Source organism: Erpetoichthys calabaricus, chromosome 9, assembly GCF_900747795.2.
Source record: "Erpetoichthys calabaricus chromosome 9, fErpCal1.3, whole genome shotgun sequence".
Lineage (NCBI taxonomy): Eukaryota > Metazoa > Chordata > Cladistia > Polypteriformes > Polypteridae > Erpetoichthys > Erpetoichthys calabaricus.
In genome coordinates, this window is record NC_041402.2 from 194,787,365 (window position 1) to 194,802,836 (window position 15,472).

The 15,472-nt window shown below is 43.7% G+C and overlaps 1 protein-coding gene across 1 annotated transcript in view; it reads right to left on the reverse strand.

Annotated features, from left to right (window-relative positions):
* The window catches only part of anapc2 (anaphase promoting complex subunit 2), a 49,875-nt gene extending 34,476 nt beyond the window's left edge, over positions 1-15,399 (reverse strand). Inside the window, exons 1-3 of the mRNA XM_028808749.2 lie at positions 15,198-15,399; positions 9,641-10,320; positions 9,432-9,564 (exon numbers count right to left, since the gene is read on the reverse strand). Coding sequence (XP_028664582.2) covers positions 9,432-9,564; positions 9,641-10,320; positions 15,198-15,278 — 894 coding nt within the window. The 5' untranslated portion in view covers positions 15,279-15,399. The remainder of the gene's footprint in view (positions 1-9,431; positions 9,565-9,640; positions 10,321-15,197) is intronic.
* Between the last annotated feature and the right edge of the window lie 73 nt (positions 15,400-15,472).

Here is a 15,472-nt window from a genome sequence, read left to right on the forward strand (position 1 = left end):
CTAGCGCCCTCTGCTGGAAACACAGGGTGTTGTAGACTGGCGGCACCCGGCGTCAAAGCAGTGCTACTGTTCCTGTGTGGTTACCCTTTCTTTTTCAGATCCACATCCCTGACACGGCTTTATAAATACACTGAAATTAACTGCATATTGTTTATTAGTTTAATGCATCTGATTGTAATAAACCAGTAACAATATAATGGTTCACGGAATGGTCAAACTATTCCAAATACCATAGCTGCTTTAGCGCGGTTACTCTCACTGCACCTTCTTTTACTTCTTTCAGCTGCTCCCATTAGGGGTTGCCACAGCAGATCATCTTCTTCCATATTACTCTCACTGCACCACTCGGAGCAGCTGATCGGAAAGAGAATTATCAGTATACAGCATCAAGCACACGCTGCCTCAGCCATGCTTCCTATTTGAACTGCTTCTCACACGGCAAACGCTTCAAAACCTTTCCTGTACGGACCTCGCGGTTCAGAAAGAGGTTCATCCCAAGAGCTGTACACGCAATCAATCAGTTCATCAAGTGCTCCTTGTAGAAATGTTTGTACTTATAAGTACAATCACCTCACTGTAAACTTGCACTACAGTTATAATATTGCACAACCTGAGCCACTTTATAAAGCGCGTATTTACAGATGATGACGATATCACTTTTAAGATGAAATTCAGCAAAATATGTTTATTATATTATACAGATAAAACTTTAACTTCATTTAAATAATCTATATTGTTAATAATTAAAGGACACGATGTCGCTATACTAGCAAGGATCTGGCGCTCGTTCCTTCCTCGCACTGTATGCTTCACTGGGACTGGTGTGAAGGATAGAATAATTAAACATGTACTACGAAGATATTTCACTGGTCCTTAAAAGTTTTGAAGAATCAGCGTTTTGAGCTTACAGATGGCTTAACGTCTATTACAGAGCTGATTGTGTGGCGATTGGGTATTTGGAGAAAGAAAGGTAAGGACAGGAATTGGGGGGTTAGTACATTTGAAAGAGACTGTACTGCTGTAATAAATTTATTGAAGGTCGCGCACAATCACTGCGCCACCGTGTTCCCATGTTTAATAACATACTTTAACTCCTATCATCATGAAAAGTACACATCTCAGTATTTGGATTATTCAGAGAGCTGTAATATTACAAATGTAATGGATTCTGTGTCCTGTCGGAGGAAGAGAAAGCCCGTGATTCACACACATAGAGCACATAGAAGATCAAATACAATACAAAGCATTTAACGTGCTACTTTAGTTACGATGGGATTTGAGAAACTAGTAAATTAAACGATTTTAAGATGAAGTTTATGATGTTCTACTTTAATGACAAAATAAACTGTGTGATTAAAGTGGAAATTTCGAGACTGAAGTTGACATTTCGTGCTTTTCTCCCACTGTGTGCCTTTTTTTTGTCTCTGTACCCTAATAAGCTTCCATATGACACTCAGACGGTGGGCTACGACTCGGCTTTTCACGACGACTTTGATATCTGACAACTTTTTATTTCGGGCACTGTGCGACTTTGTGAACCTGAGCTTTCGAGTTTCTCCAACACACTCTGTCACTCGATCAACTTCCTTTTCTTGTTTATTTCACTGTTTAAACCAACAAATAGTACGTTTTCTTTGCCTCCACTTGGTATTCGCTGAAATTCTTATATTTTCCCCCCCATGCTTTTTCCATTGTCTTTTCACAGAAGGCTGAGCTTAAGGGCTATTTATATTGATTTGCATATTCAAAGAGGCGTAATTCTGGGAGGACTTGGGGCAGGACAGCAGGCGCGTGCGTTACTTTTCACGCTGATCGGGATTTATGTAGCGGAAGAATGTGGAAGTTTGCATATGTACAGATTCCTGCATCTGGATTTTTCTGTGCGTACGCACATTCCACTTTTGTGCTTACGCCATGTTATAGTGTGAGTTCTACACACGCCGTTATACATGAGGCCCCTGGAGTGCTACTGTGGCTGCAGGTTTTCATTCTAACTGTTGTCCTTATTAGTGACTTGTTTTTTGCAGCAAATTATTTTTTTCCCCTTCCTTTTAATTGACTTCTAAAAGACGGTTTTATTATGTGACATCGGGATTATGTTCATGTGCTTGTCTGAGAGAGCGTGGAGAAAAAGAACAATTCTATTGTGTTTGAAATGCATGTCAATAAAGCAACGCCATGTAGCCAAAGAAGCATTAGAATCATGGGAAACTAATATGATAATGCATGACAACGATGCCCCAGTTCTTATCTGGAGCTGTCCAGAGTGCGTCTGCAACCTTCTGGGCTGTTCTCTGGTATTTATTTGCTTTATCAAAGAGACAGATGCCACATTTTTGATTTATAAATATTTCTGCAGGTTTGGAGTCCATTGTTGGATTTCATACCAGAAGGACCCATAGGCTAAGGTTTGTGATTTCACAATCCTGAAATTGCAGCTCACAGGAAATGTGAATGACACATTTTGGAGGATTAGATGAGTCGTTCCTACATTAGTGACGGTTTGCTTTACACTGTTTTGAAAATTTGTTACGTGCTTTCCATCAAATTAAAAACTGTCAAAGTGCTCAGGATGTCAAAGACAGACAGCAGTGGGTTTTAAAACAGATGGTTTCATAGTCTGAATTCTCACTCTCTCCGGCTGCTGAAGCTCACCACCTACTTACTATGACGCCCCAGCTGCCTTGTGGGCAATGAGCTTCCGGAAATGGCAGAGACACACAGATAAAATCAGAGCAGAGGCAGTTTAGGAAAAATCCAACCACAGTAACAAGCCAATAGATCAATACAGTATGTCCTCAAATGCCACTCTAGCGAATACCACCCACAGTTATGACAATGCAAACCACAGCCCACGTAGTGAATCAGAAATCCTGCTCTCTCATGATTGTTAACAAACCTGCGGAACCCACGCTTAACACACTTAGTGACTAATCATGAGTGGTGCCTGCACAGCCAATCACTCCTCAGTATTTCAGACAATACTGTACGGTTTGGGCTGAGCAGACCGGGTGGGCATCAATGAATTATGGGTAGCGGACACGTCTGTGATGGGTTGCCACACGACCAGAGCTGGACTGACGTTTACAATCAGCAGGAGGGAGCTTTAATGGTGGCCTGCTGCCTGGCCTTGAACTCAGAGCAGCCCGTGAAATAAATTGATGGTGAAATGCTTGAATGTTATCTCTCTATTATAAAAAAAAATCTTGGGACGAGATGAGACTTTTTTTCCTGCGACGAGACGTGATCTTTTGAAGACAGACAGTTTCACGTCCCATGAGACGGTCATGTCACATCATACTTACAACCTTTGGAAGCAAGTCCCGTGAGAAGGTCACTTTTCCAAGTCATGCCCTACTTACTTTTTCAAACAAGACCACCGGCATCTAACCTCTCAGTTGTTGGAATGCTTTTGGCAGACACACTTCCTGTGCTCTCAGCTCTTAAGCGAGCCTAGACTTTGTGCCAAGAGATTTAACCAGGCCCAGGGCTGGAAAAAGACAAAGTAGAACGTCGTAAAGAATTTAAATACGTTGACGTGATACACTGGCAGAGCAGGTTAGAGATAATGGAAGTACGAAAATTTGAAAGTCTCAAAAAAAATGATAGTAAAGATAACATTAGTGCAAACAAATGGAAAATATTACTTGGTGAAATAATGGAACAGCAAAAAGAGATCGAATAGGTTTTGAGGATGTCTGGGGGAGAAGAGAGACAAGGCAGTGAGACAGAATAGGACAGCTGCTGTACAGGCTTTTAAACGTTTGAAGCGCCACACAAGATGCAGATCATATGGCATGGCAGAAGCAGCAGCTGATCGAGCAAAGAGGAGGTAAAAAAAACAACTGTTATGTGTTTCCCATTGTATCACCGTTTAAGAGGGGGTTTCGGAGAAGCAAGCATGTCTCCTTGGGGTGTGTTCGGCCCCCCTCTTCACAACGGGGCACAGCACTGACCTTTTCGGGAGGGGAAAGAGGGATGAAGCCCCCTAGTTATACTGGAAAACGAGCAGGCGTTACTGCTCTACAGTGGGCACAAATCTTTTCTGTTTGGAGGGTTTCTTGTTTTTGTTCAAATCAAGTTTTGACTTTGCATGCGTCTTGTGCTCTGACAGGTGCGCAACGATGAGAGGTGTGTACGGCTGCCACTTTTGTGATTTAAGTTATAGATGATGATTGTTGAAAAGTTTATAACATACTTGGAATTATATTTGCATGTTGTACAAGTTTTGGTATTTGTTACCATGTATTTATTTCATTTTATTTTTGTTTCAAATTTTAATGAAATTTAGCGTACGCTCACATTTTAACATTTTTTTTTCTGCTTTTTCCCTCCGAGTGAATGAATAGGCAACACAAAATGTTTTATTTTATACTAGCCATGTGCGCCCAACTACGTTGTGCATGTTAAAGTTGTCTGTGAAGGGCTCCCTGTTTAAACACGGCTGTCAGTCGTGAACTGGGCCTTTCGTCGCACAGCATTAGGATTTTTTATAAGGGAAACAAAATTACAAAAGAAAACCCTTGGACATTGATTCGATAGGAACGGCCTACTCGGAATCACTGTCCGAATAGTAATTATGTGGTGGTGTAGGAGCATTTCTGCTTCTCTCCGTCCACAGTCCGTCTCGTTTTCATGATGCTGTCGTTTCCTCTCACGATCTCTTCTCAACCTTTCTCCAGTCTCGCAGGTTGCTTTGTGGCAATCCAAAGAGTAAGGCAATATACACGGAGCAATGGTCAGAAAAGGGGGACACATAGGTATCCAGGCTCTTTAAAGCATAAATAGGGATCACTTCACTGACATGTGAGCAAGCCACGGTACAACTGTGAGACGCGCAGCACTCGCCGGCTACAACGTAACAATAATAATTTCCAGACCGTGCTGTTACATTGTCATTCATTTTACCCACTGTCTTTCTTTCATTCATATGTTACGTAAGCACGTACCTTTTATCTTCAGCAATCTCATTCTGTAACCAGGCCTCAGGAGCTAACCAGCGTAACACTGTCCACCACCCCTTTCGTTATTCCGGCACATTGTTGACATCCGTGAGTAACAACAACGTACTAAACTGGAAGGTGGTCTACGCATGCGTGGAATTCACGGACAAAGATCAAGATCCAAATGAAGATTATATATAAAGATTAGTTAATTTAAAGCACAACAATGTGTTTAGTTTGAATGTCTGTGTTTTGAGGTGTGACTGGAGTACTACAGTCTTCAGTAGTATAAGCCTGGAGGAGATTCTTAATGCAATGCCTATGTTTTAGCTGTCTCTCTACTGCCATCTAGTGCTTCTTCTTCTAATTCATTCCCAGACAAACAAAGATCAAGATCCAAATGAAGATTATATATAGAGATTAATGAAACACATGAGTGGAATGATTTGTGTTTTTAAATATACCTGTTGTTCTTTATTTCATGATAGACTTGTGAATGACCATGTCTTGTTTTGACTTTATTTTAATATTTTTAAAGCGTGTCTCCTGCGCTCTGACAGTTAAACCTTAGTGCTATGATGACACAGGGACTGAAGAGGCTACACGACATGTTATGTTATTTTTTATTAATGAAACACATATGTGAGTGGAATCATTTGTGTTTGTAAATGTACCTGTTGTTCTTTATTTCAAGACTAGGGGGCTTTGCCCCCTGCTTTCTTTCCTTGCCAGCCCCCCGGACAGGTGCTATGCACTAGCCACTTCATGGCTCTGCCATTCATGTATGGGAAAGCAGATGTACAATTTAAACAGATTGTTATTTTCATGGGAATTGTTAGATATGCATAATAGACCTATTTTACATTACAGCGAGTAATTAACCTTAGTAAAAAATAGTAAAATGTAATAAATTGAAAGAAAATTATGTTTCATGTTGCATTCGAGGTATTCATTGCGTTATATGTTTTCATTCTGTTTGGCTTTGAAATTAACACACAAATCCTTTTTAAACTTACACTTCAATAAAAACAAATTTTTTAATTAACTTTTCGTCAACATCGCATTGAATTTTGATTCCATGTTTGGACTTTCATCATGACAACGCAACATATAACTGCCCATGAGTTTCGTTTCTTTCTCCTTATTAAATAAATTGACTCTTTCGAATGTTTGTCCCTGTGATTTGTTAATTGTCATAGCAAAAGCTATTCTAAAGGGCAACTGTAAACGTTTTAATACGAATGGCATATCAAGATCTCCTTTGTTGTCTAATGTTATCCGTGGAATAAGTACTACATTACCTTTCTTGGATACATCCTTCTTTGTACAGTAATTTGTGCGTTGTAAGACCGGACGGTGTTAACAGTTGTAGATATTCTTTGTGATACTGTAAGTTGATGTTTTCATCTTCCGCACCATCACCACCAACTGTTTCAGCGTAGTCTATTGATACACATTGTGGTGGGCGGCTGGGTCCCATGTCTGGCCAGGATGCCCCTTCTACACATGTTCCGGGGGAGCAATCATGGACTGCTCAATACCTCCCCTAAGACGCTTGGTGGCAGCCTCCCTGGCTGAGGATGGTGCCTCAGTTTCCCGCAGGGCTCCATGGGAGATGGAGTTCTCCACAGCCCTGTTGGGATCTGGGGTGGCCGTCAGGGGGTACTGAATGGGTCCCTGAGCCGGCCTGGAACAACTCCACAGCCCCGCCCGGAAGTGCAATCAGAATCAGGTGATCAAGCACCTGAAGCACTTCTGGGTGGGCTATAAAAAGGGCCAACAACCACCACTCAGGGCCAGAATCGGGAGGAAAAGGACGAGGTTGCCAAGGTGGAGTGGTGGTGCCAAACAGGAGTGTTGTTTTGTTGGGATTAAGTGCTTTTGGGACTGTGTTATGCCTGTGGGGTTCACAGGGAAGACGTGCCCAACAGGTGAAGAAAAACAAAAGTCTCTGTGTTTTTACACGTGCCTCTGTCTGTGCTGGGTTCGGGCACTATACATTGTCCAATTTACAGCATTTAACCAATTTGCAGTGTAACCATTCAACATTTTTGGCGTTAATTCATTTGACTTCCTTGTTTCTCGGTGCCAGGATTGACCGTGTACTCATTTTTACTGTTGATAACCCTTTGTGATGAAATTCTTCAATAAGATTTGGACATAATATCCATCCATTTTCCAACCCGTTGAATCCGAACACAGGGTCACGGGGGTCTGCTGGAGCCAATCCCAGCCAACACAGGGCACAAGGCAGGAACCAATCCCGGGCAGGGTGCCAACCTACTGCAGGACACACACAAACACACCCACACACCAAGCACACACTAGGGCCAATTTAGAATCGCCAATCGACCTAACCTGCATGTCTTTGGACTGTGGGAGGAAACCGGAGCGCCCGGAGGAAACCCATGCAGACACGGGGAGAACATGTAAACTCCACGCAGGGAGGACCCGGGAAGCAAACCCAGGTCCCCCAACTGCGAGGCAGCAGTGCTACCCACTGCGCCACCGTGCCGCCCTGAACATAATATGTCTGCTTTGATTGTGATTTTAAAAGTGAGGAAAACGTTAAAATGTATAAAAGCAGAGAGCGCAGGAAGTATGTCTGACAAAAGCATTCAAACAAATGAGAGGTGAGAGGACCGTGGGCGTAGTTGAAAAATGATTGAGAGGAGGGCGGGACTTGAAAAAATCTCAAGGTAAAAGTCTCATCTCGCGGGACTTGAGAAAATCTCTCTTCCAAAAAGTCTCATCGAGGGATTTTTTTATATAATAGAGAGATAAGTTTGTGAATGAGCATGTCTTATTTTTACTTTATTTTAATATTTTTGAAGTGCATCTCTCATGCTCTGACAGTTAAGCCTTAGCGCTCTGATGACAGAGGGACTGAGTATGCTACACAAAATGGTTCATCGTTTTTGGTTTACTAAGTGCATTCTTTTAAAAAGTCTTTTAAAGAGTCTTTTGTCTATTAAAGAAATTCACAGTGGTCTTTTTTGACCAACACTTCAAACTTTGTGGATGAGTATTCAGCATCACCATCCAGACACGGACAGCGGCTCGGCTGTGGAGATTCAGGATTCCCAGTTGAAATTACAGACTTAATCTACGCACTGAGGATTCCACGGACAGTGACTACTTTTTGTGGTTCAGTGCTTTTTGCACATGTGTTCTGATATAAATATTATAGAACTGCATGGTTTCTTTATCTATGAAGTGTTGTTCCACACTTTATCAAAGCTTGTCTTCCATCCATCCATTCTCCAAGCCGCTGAATCCGAACACAGGGTCACGGGGGTCTGCTGGAGCCAATCCCAGCCAACACAGGGCACAAGGCAGGGAACCAATCCTGGGCAGGGTGCCAACCCACCGCAGTCAGAGCTTGTCTTGAGACTAATATTTATTTAAGAGTAAAAGCTGAATCTACTGTCCATGACAAAATGGTGTATGTTGGTTTTTTGAGTCTGCGCCTGTAACAAGAGAACTGGCCTCTGTTAGACTTGGGATTCCCGGCCTGAATGAGCTTCCCAGTCCGGCCCTGCACACGACCGTATAGTAAAACTAGCAGAGCTCATCCAAATGTGAATTCTGTATTGAATGAGATGGCACCAGCTATTTAGTGTTCTATTCATTGATTTTTCATTTGCTGTACTTTACTAATCCCTGAGGGGGAAACGGTCTTTTCGCATGACCTTTGGAGGTCTGAGTGCAGGATCTTTTTGCAGCAGTATGTGAAACAATGCCAGGGACGTACCAAGGAGCACTTTTGTTTCTGCACTATAAGTATTGCCCATTTCATAACCTATTAAACATTCTGACAATGACTGACAGCAAAGACTCGGAGAAGAATGGGAGAGAAAGGAGGAAATGACAGACAGGCCTGTGAGGTGAAAAGACCACAGTGGGAGATTCGAATGTCGAAATTAAAACAACAGGACAAGAATGTGACGATTTTCGGGGAGTTATGAGGGGCAATGAGTTGGTGGGAGCAGTTCTGTGGCCATGAACAGCTGCTCTGTGGCTCACTGCATGTTGTCCATTATGACATACTCTCACCGGCCACTTTATCAGGTAAACCTAACCCTAACCCCCGTGTCATTATGATGGCGAATATGCGATTCTTGAATATAAAAGCACCACGAATGCTTCTGTATGTCGGCATTTTGCTTCACCACATCGAGCCATTCATTAAGCATCGAAGCGCACACATCGATCCCGTAGGATCCTCAAAGCGGCTTTCTGTCACGTGTAGATAGAAAACAGAGACTCCGACTTTTATCACACTTTTTGTTGGTACTGCAACTCGCGCTCGTGTGGTGTTAATTTCTGAGGACGTGCTCAGAGGACGCATCAAATGAACACTGGGAACGCGTGGCAGCCATGATGTATGCACGTAAGCGTTCTGAGTGTGAAGCATAAACGAGCCCTAAGACATAACATTTACTATTCGTCTTTCTCAAGGACTTGGGACTCAGATCCTGCACCTACCTCATGGAATTCACTGAGAAACGGACGGTCAAACTCCCCGCGGCAAGTCTTCTCCATCCGCTGCTCCATCATCTTGTAGAGGACGGTAGTGACAGCATCTGAACACACCCGTTCTACCAGCTGCAGATTGTGGCTGAAAGGGAGACACACTGATGAGGCTCCATCCCCTTGTCCCCAAATGACAGCCCCCCAGATGCTCCTTTACTCACAGGATCTGGCTGAGCTCGGCTTGCTGCTCCATGGCCTCATGGCACCAGCAGTGTTCCTTGTGTACACTGCAACCGGGACAGTCATCCAGCCCAGGAGCTCCTCTGTTCTTCCCTGGTGTCACTTCTTCTGCCTCTTCCTCCACTCGTGCCACCTCTTCCTCCTCTTCTTCACTTGCCTCTTCAACGGCTAAAGTGCTGTCTTGTGCCCCTTTCATGACACGGTCCTCCTTCTTTCCCCATGGTTTCTCCTGACAGTACAGCCACATGTACACTCGGAAAGTGCAGCTGTAGAACTCCTGGACACTGTCCTTGAAGGCCTGGCTCGGTAAGAAGAAGAGGATTGCTCGGAGCAGGGTGAACACTCTTTCCTTGAGGAAGCTGCCCTCCGCTCCTTTCCAGACCACTAGGAGCGCCAGGCCTTGCAAATAGGGCTCTAGTCGTGCTTTTAGAGTCCGGAAGGCTCCCAGAAGCAGCCCTGCCCTCTGTTTTTCACTAAGCCCATTCTCTGGCTGCTCCAGGCTGCTCCAGAACTCGGGAGAAATGTTACGCTGAAGGTCCACTTGAAACACCTCAATAAACCAGTCTTCCAGAATGCCCGCCGCTCCACCATCTGTCAGCACCTCCAGCGCATACAGCATGGCGTCACGTGTGACTGGAATATCCAGCACCTTCTGGTCCATCTACAAGAAAAGGGGAGAGATGGTGATCATAAGTGTACAAAAAATTCAAAGGATGGCCAGTGAGAGACAGCACTACAACAATCGGTTTAGGGAGTCATTCTGTAAGAACCCCACATGATGTAAGTTCATTTTTACGGCTGGCTTTGCTGGATTGGACCGATTATTTTCATAAGTGTATGTGTTTTTTGTTAATTTTCTTAATGTTTTATTGTTTGTGTTCCATGACTTCAAATGTGCTGTCATTTTCTGTGCTTAGTGGCTGGAGCCCCAGGAGGTGGTGCCACTCTGATGTCCCTGCTGCAGGGTCCTCCTCCTGGCTTTATATTCAGTCACAAAAGAGAGACTCAGAAAGAATAACCCAAATCTTAAATCGGTGTGCCTGTACATTTCCCCTTTTGGGGAGTAATCTCCACTAACCTAATTTCTCTTTTCGATCTCCATGCTGCCGTGAGGTCAGATTATCTCAAGGCATAACGTGAGCTACTACAGTCATGTCGATGACACACAACTGTATTTATCAACAGCGCCTGATGACCCCGACTCTCTTGGCTCACTGACCCCAATGTCTTACTTGTGTTTCTGAGTGGAGTAGACATTTTCTCAAACTAAAACAGAAATCTTAGTGATTGGCAAAAATGGATATAATGAAGGTATTAGAAATAAACTTGATCCACTAGGATTAAAAGTAATGACAGAGGTAAATATTTAGGGGTCATTATTGACTCGGACCTCAATTTTAAATCCCATATTAGTCAGATTACCGGGACATTTTTTCACTTAAGAAATATAAAACACGTTAGACCTCTTATAACTTTAGAAGATGCTGAAAAATGAGTTCACGCTTTTGTGTTCAGTTGTCTAGATTACTGTAACGCACTCCTCTCAGGACCACCCAAAAAAGACACCAATTGATTACAATGAGTGCAGAATGGAGCTGCCAGAATCTTAACTAGGAAAAGAAAATCTGAGCACATCACCCCAGTCTTAGCGTCACTACACTGGTTACCTGTGCCATTTAGAATTGACTTTAAAATACTGCTTATGGTTTACAAAACCTTAAATAATCTCTCTCCATATTAAATCTCGGAATGTCTTACACCTTACACTCCAAATCGTAACCTTACATCTTCAAATGAGGGTCTGTTTAGAATTCCAAGAGCTAAATGTAAAAGAAGTGGTGAGGCGGCCTTTGGCTGTTATGCACCTCACATCTGGAATACGAGTTTACTGATAGATATTCGCCAGGCTGATACAGTGGAGCACTTTAAACAAACTGCTAAAAACTCATTATGTTAACTTAACTTTCTCACAGCTTTATTTGAATGTAACCCTGATATTCTGCATATGTATTGAATTATTATTTGTTTTCATGGCTCCAAAATCTGTACTAACCCTTACTTTTTCTGCTGTTCTTTTTCCAGTTCGTCCCCACCACAAGATCAAAGCACCGGGCAGTCCCTACATTGATGGATTGAAGGCCAGAGGTCCACATGACCATCATCATCGTCTAATTCTTCCACATGAAGCCTGGAAGTCGTGAGGACTGATTGACATCATTGATGTTAGGCAGAATGGCCAGTGGGGGCAGGCTGGGTGGTCTCGTGGCCTCTGAACTCCTGCAGAGTTTGTTAGTTTTTTTTTCTCCAGACATCTGGTGTTTTTCTTTTTGTTTATTCTGTCCTTCCTGGCCAGCTGACCTTACTTTATTCTTTATCTCTTTTGCAATGAAGCTGCAAAAATGAAAAAACATTTCCACTCTGCATTTTCATTTTCAAGTTCTCAACATGCAAATAGAGCAGGTCAATGGGCGGGGCTTTGCACCTCGATTTCCCACAATTCTTTGTCCTTTGCAGCTGCGCACGGACTTTGAAAATGAAATTACAAAAAGAAAGATTGCATTTTCATTTTATAATTTTCGTTATCGTTTTCTTTTTTGCAGAAAATACCTACCAAATATTCCAACACATCCTTTCTTTGACCACATAGGGGAACAGGGAAGAACCTGCCATGGAGGGGACATCTGCAGGTCACACGAAGGCACAAAGTGGGTGAATTTAAATCGGCAACTAAACGAGCGTAATAGGCTGATTATCACAGAAACAAATAAACAGAATCTGTCTATTTATTTACCTAAGATTAGTACAACACTTGGGACATTTCCGAGCAAGGTGTGCAGGTCCAAGGAAGGTTCACGATGTCATGAGCATCCACATGGGGCTGTGCACAGAGCAAACCGATATGCAACAGAAACGCAGACAGATATGTGAAAGTCACTATATGAGAGATAGTGTAATAATAGCGCTTTATTGCGCCCTACCCGGCAAAGACACACACGGAGGCACGTGTAAAAGCACAAAGAAAACCTTTATTTTCTTCACCTGTGGGGCACATCTTCCCCGTGAACCCCACAGGCACAACACAGTCCAAATGTCACAAGCACAAAAACACTGCTTTCTGGCACCACCGCTCCTCCTGCCTAGCTTCATCCTCCACCTCCCGACTCTGGCCACCGAGTGGTGGTTGCTGGCCCCTTTTTATAGTCCACCCGGAAGTGATCCAGGTACTTGATCACCTGTTTCCGGTTGCACTTCCGGGCGGGGCTGCAGAGTCGTCCAGCCAGGCTCAGGGACCCATGCAGCACCCCAGATCCTAACAGGGCTGTGGAGAACTCTATCTCCCATGGAGCCCTGAGGGAAGCTGAGGCACCACCATCAGCCAGGGAGGCTGCCACCAAGCGTCCTGTGGGAGGTATTGAGCAGCCCTTGGTTACTCACCCGGGACATACATTGAAGGGGTGTCCCGGCCGTCCACCACAATAGATAGATAACATTTCAGGCCATTCATAATCTTGCTCCTCCATATCTGTCTGACCTTCTTCATGTTGCCATTCCCTCCCGTAACCTTAGATCCTCCTCCTCCATCCACCTGACCATCCCTCTCGCCCATCTAACCACCATGGGGATCGGAGCATTCAGCCGCTCTGGAACTCACTACCTACTTGGCTTAGAAATATTGAATCATTCTCAACTTTCAAATGTAAACTTAAAACCCATCTGTTTAAAATGGCGTGTTCTTTATGAAAACAGTAGCTTTGTTTCATTTTAACTTTTATATTTTCTGTGTTTTAAGTTTTGTCTATAATGTGCTTTTTAATTTACTGTCTGTTCGGTGTCCTTGAGTGCTTAGAAAGGCACCTTTGTATAAATAAAAGGTATTATCATTATTAACATGGACCTGTGAAATCAAATAAAATGCACTGGGTTTGTCCAAAATGCATTAAGGAGGGTTACGCACAATTAAATGCACTGGGTTTGTCCACAAATTTAGTGTATTAAATGCACGGAGATGCTTAAAGGTGCAGCACCGATGTTTATGAAATATAAAATATTTAATTTCAAAAACTGTGTAGTGATTTATGTCTATTTGTGAAAATGTTTTTATCCTGTCCTAATCCCTCTGCATCCAGCTCTGCAAGCAAGTCCTCCAACTTATGGGGAAGACTCGGGAGTTGGAGGCAGGACTGGCACTCCAGCCACTGTTAAATAAAACCTCCCACTGTCTCAGTGTGGTGCTGATGTGTCACCCGCTGCACTCGGGTCCCAATGCAGGTGGCTTGTCGTGTGGTGGGTGCGGCGCAACAAGTTATCGGCACAAATGTCCAACCTCTCTCCCTCTCTGGCGATGAAGAGTCAAAACAAACAAATGAATACGGGCATTGTGTGTGGGCAAGAGTTAACACACATACACTCCCACTCAAAAGTTTTAGTTTTTCTTCAAATGTAATCATCTGAAATGCAATGGATGACCTAAAATGGTGAAAAGGGTAAGCAGTAAACTGCCAGAGGTTTAAATTTAAAGTTTAGGTTAGGCAAAAACTGATAACAAGTTGTAAATTCAAGTGATAATGACAAGAAAATGGCAATTAACACATGAAATGAGACCAGAGCTTTGTTAGCCTTACAAGTGTAGGCCTTTCATTTAGAGAAACTGCCAAACAAATCAAAGTGTCGGGGAGTCCAGTGGCGTCCTACACAATCCAAAGGTAACTGGCAACTCTGATAGGAAGAGATCTGGCAGAACCAGAGTCACCACCCAATCAGAAGACAAGTTTCTGAGGGTCCCCAGCTGGCATGACAGGCAGGCGCCTCACAGCCTAAAAGCTTAACACTGCAGGTCGACAAAAGCAGGTGTCAGTCTGGACTGTGAAGAGGAGACTTTGTGCTGCGGGTTTGTCAGGACGCGTGGCAGGGAGAAAGCCGATCCTTAAAGGAAACAACAGGGCCTTGAAATAGCGGCTGTGGACTATTACGGACTGGAAGAAAGTCTTATGGACTGATGAATCCAAATTGGAACTCCTTGGTTCATCACACAGGGTGTTTGTATGCCGTCCAGCTGGTGATGGTCCTCAGTGTGTGACGCCAACTGTCAAACATGGAGGAGGACGTGTGATGGTCTGGGGCAGAGTTGGTGTCTTGCAGGAGTGACTGGCACCCTGAATCAAAGGGGTTACCACCATTTGGCTTTCTTGATTTCATGAAATATTAAGACGTCAAACTGCGTGCATTTCCATAAAAAAACTGAAACAAGTGGGATGTTCTAAACCTTTTCAACGGAAGTGTACAGGCTACACCAGACTTTGAAAATCGGATCATCCTAGACTTGGCTAAGGATAAAAAGGTCAGTCCCACTCCCTGACAGGCATTAAAAGGCGTATTGCTTTGAAATCCAAAGAAGCGCCAGTGCGCTTTACTTTAAAAGCGCGACATATTCCGATTTAAAGTGCTTATCAAACCAAGAGTGAATGACAAGCGTGGAAATGGCCCAAACCGTACCCTCGTAGTTGCATGCAAGCAGCTGCATTTTTCTGTTCTACTTACCTTCCAGTGTGCCGAAATTGGCACCAGTCCCGAACTCAGCGTGCTCCAGGCAGCCATCACCTCGGGGGTCCAACTCGCCATGTCTAAGCACGGCTAGACTCACTCGCGTAGTTAAAAGGTCTGTCTAAGTGCAACAGTCCAACACTCTTCTCCGGGAGTCCATCACACAACCCACTGAGCGCCCGTTCGGCGCGATCTGATGACGATTTTGAGCGGGCGGAAATCCCTTGGCGGACTGGGCGGGCGGAAGTCTGGCGGTTGGTTTCCTAGGAGAC